This window comes from Achroia grisella, unplaced genomic scaffold (genome assembly GCF_030625045.1).
Source record: "Achroia grisella isolate CSIRO2021 unplaced genomic scaffold, CSIRO_AGI_Agris_v1 utg821, whole genome shotgun sequence".
In the NCBI taxonomy this organism is placed as follows: Eukaryota; Metazoa; Arthropoda; class Insecta; order Lepidoptera; family Pyralidae; genus Achroia; species Achroia grisella.
Genome location: NW_026713035.1, coordinates 4,202,524 through 4,213,509, shown reverse-complemented (window position 1 = coordinate 4,213,509; position 10,986 = coordinate 4,202,524). Strand labels below are relative to the sequence as shown.

General features: G+C 33.8%; 1 protein-coding gene across 1 annotated transcript; it reads left to right on the top strand.

Moving 5' to 3' along the window:
- Positions 1-1,282: 1,282 nt before the first annotated feature.
- On the top strand, positions 1,283-2,214 carry LOC131852008 (ras-related protein Rap1). The gene has a single exon (XM_059202574.1). It carries the CDS (start codon positions 1,438-1,440, stop codon positions 1,993-1,995), a length of 558 nt encoding a protein of 185 aa, XP_059058557.1. The 5' UTR covers positions 1,283-1,437; the 3' UTR covers positions 1,996-2,214.
- The last annotated feature ends 8,772 nt before the right edge of the window (positions 2,215-10,986 follow it).

Genomic DNA, 10,986 nt, shown 5'->3' with positions numbered 1-10,986 from the left:
CTATAAACCAATTTAATATTATACATAACTAGTAAGATCATTGAGATGATTCATTAAATTTTGATGGAATTATGGTGACTAAATACATGTTACTGGCTTCCTGTTAATGTTAACGGTTTATCCAACTATTACAAAATAAATGGAGTCATGGAACTTATTTACCCGATATAATATACATAACATGTATCACGATTGCTGTCACGGACAAAAACTAGTTAAGTATAAAATTAAAAAGCACCTTTCGTCATACATAATAATATATGTTACTAAGTAATATAGTAATTAATTAAAACTCAGTGACCGTCCAATTGAATACTATACAACATAGAAAATTACGTTAAGTAAGAAAACATTGTAATATCGCCATCTAGCGGCGATATTATTGACTGTTAGACAGGTTACGTCAGATAAAAGCGTACCGAGCTCATTTAATAGTCCTCTAAATTGTATTTTATGTAACTGGAATACCTGACTAACTACGTGTGCAGAAAGAGACAACCTACTAATGAGTATATCTCTTTCTTAGCTGGCATCCATAAAGTACATATAAAAAAAATGCTTTTTTATCTACAATATATCCACAGATCTATATAATAATTTTGTACCCTTCTTAAAATAACAAAGTCAAGGCAAAAAAAGGCAGTACAAATAATGGAAACATATACCGTGGCAACTTAAATATAAAAATATAAAGTCACAAGTATCAAATTTATAATAAATTGAAGGTTGAAATATTATATGATAGAAAATATATAAGTTGACGTGAAAATATATATGTGGACTCACTATTTATCTAGTCTATTATAATTAATTGCAAAATGTCAATTTACAATTAAATAAACTATTCCGTTACATAAATTAATAATTTACTGTTCCAAGAAAAACTAAACGATATACATAACATTAATTAACCATTTTAACATTAATATGATAAGCTGGTGAAATTCTTGATTAATACTTCGAATTTCAAATTAAACTGAATGAAATAAACTATATTTAGCAATTAATACGCATTTAAAATCATGTGTAGTCGTATAGGTGACCTATACGATGATATATTTAGAGACTTATCGAACTTTGAATACTTCTCTTCTACCATTTCAATTTTATTTAATTCAGATACTTTTAAATTAATATAATTTTTAAAAATAATTAGGTAAGAAATTATAATTGGTGTTTTTAATTTTAATTACGTTTTATATCAAATGTAGCTTCCAGTGACGTAGTATAAAATTATTTATTAAAAATTACCAAAGATTTCATTTGACTTTTTTCCATGTGGCAATATTGTCAAAGTGAGCCATCGCCCTGTTAATTGTGTCATGGCGGTTTGTCTTGTTACAAGTTTTTTTGCAATAACTCTATAGTTAATGTGCTTTTTAGCGATTTGATCTTTGATTTCAAAAAATAAAATCACGTGATACAAAATAGTTAATAATGCGCGAATACAAAATAGTTGTATTAGGTAGCGGAGGCGTGGGAAAGTCAGCCCTTACAGTACAGTTTGTACAAGGCATCTTTGTGGAGAAATACGACCCCACCATCGAAGACAGCTATCGGAAACAGGTGGAAGTCGACGGACAACAATGCATGCTCGAGATTCTAGACACGGCTGGCACTGAACAGTTTACCGCAATGAGAGATTTATATATGAAGAATGGTCAAGGTTTCGTGTTAGTATATTCCATCACTGCACAATCTACGTTTAACGATCTGCAAGACCTGCGGGAACAAATTTTGCGGGTAAAAGACAAAGATGACGTACCGATGGTATTGGTTGGCAATAAATACGACTTGGAACCAGAGCGCGTGGTTGGCAAAGAACAGGGGGCGAACCTCGCGCGTCACTTCAACTGCGCCTTCATGGAGACCTCCGCGAAAGCGAAAATCAACGTGAACGACGTATTTTATGACCTAGTACGACAGATCAACAAGAAGTCACCGGGCACGCACGATGTGGGCAAGAAGAAGAATAAGGTGTGTCGCCTTCTGTAAGTGTTGTGGGCCTTCGACGCGTCTAGATATGAAATATTAAATAATTTGAAAGACTTCTCGTACCCGGATTTGGCTCTTGACAGTTCCCAAAGTTAACTAGGTCGGGTGTTGAGCATTGTTGCTTGGCGAGTATCTATAGCGTTTTGGATATGTGCATTTGTTGATATGTCTCATGTTCCCATGGTGTAGCATGAGTAGGAAATGCACAGAGTGTCGTTTCAGGACCATGACCATGCACACATCTGAATATTGCCTTTGTGTTTATTTATGTTACTACACCTTTGATCTGTTTGATAGTTATGAGATATTTGAGGATAGATTCAACGATTCTCTGTGTGTTTCACTCTAGAAATTCCATTGTACTGTGTGAATGCTGTTAGGTTCAGAAGTTGTTTACATCCATTCACATGGAATGTTTGAACATCAACTCACTATTGTCCATGACTAATGCAGTCCATTGTAAGTCATTCTCATCTAGTATTCATGTTCATATTGCAATAATATTGTCATTATTTAATTTTTATATGTGTTTGTTATGGACTGTTCAATTTTATCCAGTAGTGAGGGATGTTGAATCCTTTTAACATTTGTTCAGTGCTTTATTCAGCCAGCAATTTAATATAACAAACAGGAAAGTGAGAATTGAATAATGTGTTATCTGTTTAAAAGCACATTAAATTGTACAAATATTCATTATTTGATTTCTGTACATTGTATATGAAACAATGTAAAATAATTGTAAGCTGCTTGAATAAAGTATGAATGAACAATAAGCAGTGTAAACTGTTTGCAATGAACAGTGGAGGTGGTGTCAACTTCTGAACATTTAGATTGAGGTGTACACGGACTCGGAGGAGTCCTAGATAATGTGCCAGCAGGCCTGAACCAGCGTGTAAGTAATGTTTAATAATTAAGAATACATTAAATTTTTTCAGAATATATTATTGTCTTGTTATATAATTCAAATGTATCGAAGGAAAGTTGATGCAACAATGTTTAAGAATTGGTAATCTTTGAACAAATATTAGTGAGCCTTAGGTGAATGCACCCAGCTGACCGTAGTGTCTCCAGTGTCTGCCCAGTGGTGTCCCCGTGCTCAGTGCTGTGTCACTCTGACACCACTAGTTATGGACTATAAACCCCTAATTAAAAATTTTATCGTTATTGTAAATGGAGTAAACTTTTATGATTACTGGCTCATAGAAATATAAATTACCAACCTATGTTTGCTGCTAAGAACTTTGTTAAAATAATACTTATATAGGTGTTCAAATATTGTTACGGGATCACATGTTTCTGACATTCTCATTTCGTTAACAGTTAAGATTTATTGCACAAGGATATTGGTAATTAATGACTTTGATCTGAGTTGAATTATATTTTTTATATATATTGTGCAAATTATAAACTTGTATATTTTTATCTTTTCACTCAATAATCGACATGTACAATAATTATTAGTTTCTTTTTTTGCCAATAAAACCAATTTTAAATATTATGATGGGGTATGCTTGTCCTTCCGCGGAGGCCCTCTCGTCGGCCAATTGAGGCCGCGCGGGCGCGTGAGTCACGTCGGCCGGCACGCGCGCCCGCACGCTGCGCCCCCCTCACTTGCCAATTGACTCGGAATTTTAATAGAATTTAATTAAATGAAACAACCATTAAATACTACTACTATTTTATTGATTCGACTAGTGTAAAAGTTTCATAAAATGTGTTACACTTATACAATAATGACTAGAAAGACAGGTACACGATAATAAATTATAAAATACTGGCAGTGTGACGTGGCGGGCGTATGTCGACATTCTAGTAACATAAGAATTGACACAGTCCAATGAAAATGAACACAGTAAGTACATCTAACTTAACAGCTACTAACTTAACTAAGCCAATCTAATCTGCGATGCAAAACAAGTGTCGGGTTCGTTCGACTTTTCTAATGACGCGCCCGATCATGTGAAACAAGGTCTAGCCTATAGATCGAGTTCACGATGCGGGCGTGAACGTCCGAAATAAATTACCTAAACAATACTACTGAATTCTGAAGTCGGTTATAGAAAGCTTGCGAGAGTGCTCAATCTACATACAATCGCGCCGCGCTCTCTAGAGCGATGCATACCAACTAGGGCCAATACATTTTTTTTTACTTAACTCCACAATGCCACAAATTCACTCTTAAGGAAATTATAATATAAGAATCTGTAATACAGGATTTTGATTTAAAAACACTGAACAATTTCACTTATGTTAGTATTTAGGCAACGGTTCAAACATAAAATTATCCTGAAATAACATTATCTACATTTTGTTTGTAATACTTGTATTAAAAAATGATAAGACCTATTTTTAGGTTTATAACATTCCCTCAATCGTCTCGTTTATACATATGCAAACAGCATACGTTTGAAATCAACACAAATTAGTTCTGAACAATTTCACTTATGTTAGTATTTAGGTAACGGTTCAAACATAATTATCCTGAAAAAACACTAAGGATATTTTACTTGTGACACTTGTAATGAAAAATGATAACACCTATTTTTAGGTTTTCAACATTCCCTCAATACTTATTTATCCATATACAAACACGGTAAGTTTTGTAGTAGACTATCAATATGTCAATAATATAGCCAACCCACTTAAGAGTTACAAAACTTGGTCAATAAAACACATTACAAACAATTTTCATCCCCTATTACTGCCCTAATACAGACATTTCTTAGCCCTCTTATCAAACTGAATCCTGTTAAATGACGCCGGACGAGCTTGATAGGGTAATAAATTGTGTAAGTTAACTATTTTTACAGACTCGCTGCTGTCGCTATCAGCTCCTCTTATCAATACCTATTGCAATGGGGTCGACAGATCGTATCCTGCGCAAGCAAGTGACAGTAACAATAGTTGAGCCGGCAAACGTTATTTTGCGCATTCCTCATTCACAATGCTAAATATTAATGCTCACGTAACGAGAAGAAATATACTCTTTCTTTCAAAGGAGCAAAAGGCACACAGCTTGCCAAATACCATAAAAATAGTTATTTTTATACTTTCGTGTTTACCACACATTATTTATATTGATAACCGGGTCTTTACACGAATAATTTTATGGTAAATAAAGGTTGTTACAATTTATCTCTCGACGTTGCGACTAGGTTGCACTAGTCGTGGTCACGCTGACTCAAATTATAATATTTACCATAAAATTATTCGTATTAAGACCCGGTTAACAATATAAATATCATAAAAATAGATTAGCTAAGTAATTTCGTTAGTGACTCTAGATTTTTATAACTACATATATAAGGATATTTAAATACAATATCCATTGTTGTGGTTTTCTTAAATATTCTTATAAACTAGAAACCGCTTATTTTTATATTTAGGTACCTACTAAAGGAGCCACGCATTACAGTAAAAATCCATGTCTCAATAGTATACCAATTATTGTGGTATACTATAATTATTCACAATTGATTTTTGATTTCAGCCTGTAAATAGCATTTGGTCAAGCCACAGAACAATACTTTCTTTGTTCTGTGGGTAAGGCAATCAACATTTCCACTTTTATGTGACTTTTAGTAGCTCTAATACTATTTCAAGTAAATTATGACCATTCCCATGGTATTTGTTGCGAATCTTGTCTTAGTTGTATAAGAAACACGTGCAAAATTTTATAAATGTATCGGAACTTTCAGCTACAAAGACCAGTTAACAGTGACCTCTATTTTATTCGTGGTCTCATATAATTGAGAGGTCAAATATATCTCAAGTAATTCTATTAACTACAGATTCTCGTAATACACCAGCTTTCAAGCTGGCCAATACATACATAATATAACATACACTTATATAATTTCAATGAAATTCATTCATGCATTCTCTTATTACAATATACCTACCATATGCAGATCTATTGCAAAAGTGGTTGATTTTTATTCCATTACTTATTTTTAAAATTTCTACTAATATTCGCCAAAAATCAATTAGTGTACAGACTTCACAGACCTTGCGTTTGAATTATAATACTAGTGGTTTACTGCATCTTCGTCCGCGGCGACTCTTGACCGCCAGTTTTCGTGGGAATTTCGGCAAATCCTTTGATCGCTCTTATACCTATATCAAAAAAGATACATTGTTAGATCTGTCAGAACGTATCAACCTAATATTATAAATGCAGAAGTAACTTTCTGTCTGTCTGTCTCGTTTCACGCCAAAACTGCTGAACCGATTTAATGAAATTTGGTAGACATTCTAAAATCTGAATAAGGACATTTTACAAAGTTGGTATGTAAAATCGTAATTTTTTAAATTAGAATGATGAAACTTTTTTTCTTTGGCTTTTACTGGGTTACATTATTAAACATTATTTCTTTATTTGGTCCAGGTCACTATAATACAGACGAGATCGCGGGCACAGCTAGTTATATATATAATTTTTAGTATCATATATTTCACTGTATTCACACAAAAATTCAGTTTTTCAATTAAATCCATGCAAAAATGCACGTGGCGATAACAATGTACTTGATATGTTTATTTTTATCGACTGAATTGACTTTATGATAGGTAAGGCCTGATAAAGTGGCATTGGATTACCTTCAAATGAATATTTGAATCGACAACCCATATAGTTTATTTTTATACAGTATTGAACAAGTTTAGGTTTAGTTTAAGATGGCCTCGCTGGTCTAGCGGTTTAGCACACCGGCTTACTTCCAATGGTCGCGGGTTCGATTTCTCGTACGGTACAAACATTTGTATTCATGAGTATGATTGTTTGCATATTATGTATGTACAAAAAAAATATTTACAAAAAAAAATAGTTATCTAGTAGCCATAACACAAGCTCTAATTAGCTTGAGACTAGATGGCGCTATGTGAATTGTCCTGAGATATTTGTATAAAACACCACAGAAACGCAGCTGCAATTATTAAATAGTTCGTACAAAAAGTTTGAATTTAAATCTTTTAAAAAAAACTGTTGCAACAGTGTCATTCTTTAAGCCCTAGTTACCCTGAAACTGGCCTTAAGATTGTTTTCTCTCTGGCGCTAATTACGTTATTTGTTTTCACTATGGCGCTAACCTTTAATTACGTTGTACGTTAAGGGGTAGAGGGGAGTCTTTTTTTTACAGAGTTGGAGAAGATGGAAACTTCATGTAATAAAATAGCATAGATACCATTCTGAAGTACTCCTCTTCAGAACCTATATCTACATTTTGTGATGTCACATTTCCATTTTGATATTAAACAATTAATTTTGATTAAATTTGACTAGCTGAAAGAATTAATCTATATTGAAATAAATTTAATACCAGCACTTATAGTCATATTTTTTTTAATCTACCACTCATTCAGAACACAGACTCATAAGAAGAATGAGCAAGATACTTGTATGCTGCTCTTTAAAATAAGTGTTGTTTAATATAGTTCAAATAATTTAATAGACATGACGCAAAGATTGATATAAAAAAACAATTAGTCGTTGATACAAACAAATAATGACTCTATCTTGTAGTAACTAACATGAATATGATGTTAAAACTTGTGTGTATTACTGTATACCTACGTTATTGGTATACCTATCTAAAAGTGGACACTGGCAGCTATGCAAGTTTCCTTAGTCAAACTAGTTATAGGTATGAGGCGTATGGTCCCCTTAGATCAACTGCACGCTTATATGGTTTAATTTATTGCATAAGCATGCGGCACTTAATATTAGGTGTAGGGGCAGAGATTTTTTTTAAGGGTATTTGGCTATTGTCCGGTGTAGAATTGTGACCTGCATAAATTTATAGGCTATATGTCCCCCTTTTTCAAACATTGTTACTAAAGGGAAGTTTCTTAATGATGCTTTATGGTGTAGAAGTCTTCAAAAGACCGTCCCCCGTCGAAGGGATGATGGTGATGTCTGGGAATATCACTAATAACCATACGCGTCATTGACGGAGTCACGAGGTCGCTTTAGCATTCTACCGCGAATCCGATGGCGTTAAACTGCCCTGTAGATGGTGTAGAACAGGCCCCATCTCGTTAATAGCAACCTACTCTGCTCTAAGTACTGAATTATGGAAGGGTGTGGGTACACGGGTACGCTTCCGGGTCTATCGGATTGGGGCTTTGCCTCAAGGCGAGCCAGCCCCGGGGGATAGTACACCCACCAGCGCTACGGTATACGCTGGCGGGGCAACACTATAGGATAAGGTGAAAGATAAATTCAGTTGTAGTGATAAATTCACTAGAAATTAACTATGTTAATTTCTAGTACATATGTATTACTTCTAGTACATATGTATTACTTCTAGTACATATGTATTACTTCTAGTACATATGTATTACTAGCTATGTAGCGAGTAATTGGGTCACTAGACCCTGCTAACAATCTGCCTTCCCCCATTTTGGCCTTTCTATTGGCAATGTACCTTATTGTTTTTTAATGTATGATCCTGGATAGTTCCACACGCCTGGACTGTTTACGCTGGCGGTGCAACAGTGTAGGATGATGAAGTGAACGATCAGTTCAGTTAGATCATAAATATAAATTCATCAAGAATTTATCACAATGGTTTCCAGGGAGAACCGCATGGAGGTCAATCTGACATTGCTAGCAACAGGGCCATCTGTCCACATTGCTAGCAATCCCTTTACAAATGCATATGTATTTTTAGATATGTAATGAGGTCACTAAAACTCATTGCTAACAATTTCCTTCGCTTAGTATGACCGTTCTGTTGACGATGTACCCTATTTGGTTGACATCAAATTCTCCTGGAAATGACCGTGGCAATTCCTGAGGAATGACTTTTGGGCTGATTGACCTGACTTTAGGTAAGTCAACAAGTCACAATCAACAAAAATTAGGTACAAGATGTAGTTTGGTACCTATAATGTACTTTAAATAATTAATTTTATTAACAATAGTTTTTCTATTACTAATAAATATTAGTAATACTATTGTATCACTAATTCAATAAATATTCCTAAAATAAGGTAAAGTGTATACTGGGTATTTTGTATAAGTACTTTGTGTAACTAAGGTTATTATCAATAGTTTCAAATTACTAATAAATATTACTAATATTATTGTGAATACGCTTATAAATAGTTACTTTGACAAGGTACAAATTAATCGTTACACGTGACTATGACGTGCACACCAGTATACCCATAGTATATATTATTATTATTATATATTAGTCATAATATTACTATGACTCGTATTTGAAACTCTAAAGTCTGACATATAAATTTGTCAGTTGAAGACCGCCGAGAGTAGAAAATGATTAAAGACCGCTATTAAAAAATATATGTTATGGTCTTCTATCACAAACCTATATTTTTGTCAAAATTAAGGGTACCATATATTTATTTATTTATTAAAGAAAAACCAAGGCTGACTATACATAAATAGAATGAATATAAACGACATACTAAGCCACTGAGAGGCTTTCACAAATAAATTAATATTTTTTAAAACAGAATCATAAACAATTAACCGCTCCGCTCTTATCACTTAGCGGTACGGAAAATAGTTTACATCCTATTCTCAGATGTACTCAATAAAGACATAAAATTTCATAACAATCGTTTAAGCCATTTCGGAGGAGCTTTATTACTAAAACTGACACGTGAATTTTACTCAGTATATTAGATGACAATGACGTAAAGTTTGAATGTTCAGGATTACCTCCGGTACTACTAATCCCACTTAAAAAAATAATTTAGTTGGATAGCCTATTTATCACGGAATGATATAGGCTATACACCATCACGCTATGACCAATAGGAGCGGAGCAGCAATGATAAATGTTACAAAAACTGGGAAAAACTGACGCAGACGCAGTTGAGTTGGTCAGGAGTAAATGACAGTAGTATTATAATTACAGTTAATAGTAAAGTCAACAGTAGATAGTAATTAGAGTTAATAGTAAATGATTTCACTTTCAAATATAAAGAAGCGACCGGCGCGGCCTCTGCTTCCCACGAGTGTAATTAAGGTAGATCTCTAATTTTCATGGAAAATAAAGTATGATTCACGTCACTAGTCGATTATGTAGTATTCTATAGGTGTAAGAATGTTTGTACATCGATTAAGTGTTCTTTAAGTTTCTTTGTCTATTAGTGGAGTCTGCGACTTTGTACCTACCCTTGTTCATTTGTAGATAGCTCTCTATTAGTACCATAGAATCCCACGACAATCTTTACATTGTATAAAACAAAGTTGTCGCCGCTGTCGATTGCTTATATCTTTTAAACTACTCAATGGATTTTAATGCAGTTTAATCAATTTGTGATTTAAGACGAAGGTTTATGTGTATAATACATGTATGTTATAATATAAAATAAGTAGATAAATGAAATAATTGTACTGCATCCGTGCGAAGCCGGGTCGGGTAGCTAGCGGGAGGGGTATTTGTCTCGACTTCCTATAGACTATATAATTATATTTAGTAACATATTCTGTAAAAAATTTTTTTTTTTTCTTTTCTTTCTCTCTCTATCTGATCATTCCGTATAATCAGATCAAAAAAAATTTGAATTGTATTTGGTGCATTGCTAGGAATGGAGTCAGTATTATACTATACACACAGTTATTAATGTAACAATGAGCAATATTTAAGTTGTTCTAATAATATCTATGTATGGCGTATGACATATCTTACCCCACTACATAACGTCAAGAACGTACCGAATAAGAAGAATAATTATAATTTCAGGAAAACTCGTAAACGGATGTACTCATGATAACGTAGTACGGTCACAGACGGAAGATTTAACCGTAGTTGTCGAGGACAATATATATATATTTTTTGTGTTGTGCGCTTAACTAATGAAAGAAATACCTATTTTTTTAATGGTATGGTGCACCCGCCTGCGCTAGCGGTTTACGCTGGCGGGACACCAGTGGAGGATGATAGGATAAACATGACGTCAGGTCAGTTAGACCATTGTGACAAATTTACAGGGAATTTATCACAATGGTTTCTA

Coding starts and splice junctions, on each gene's coding strand:
- LOC131852008 (XM_059202574.1), top strand. CDS start 1,438: ATGCGCGAATACAAAATAGTTGTATTAGGTAGCGGAGGCGTGGGAAAG.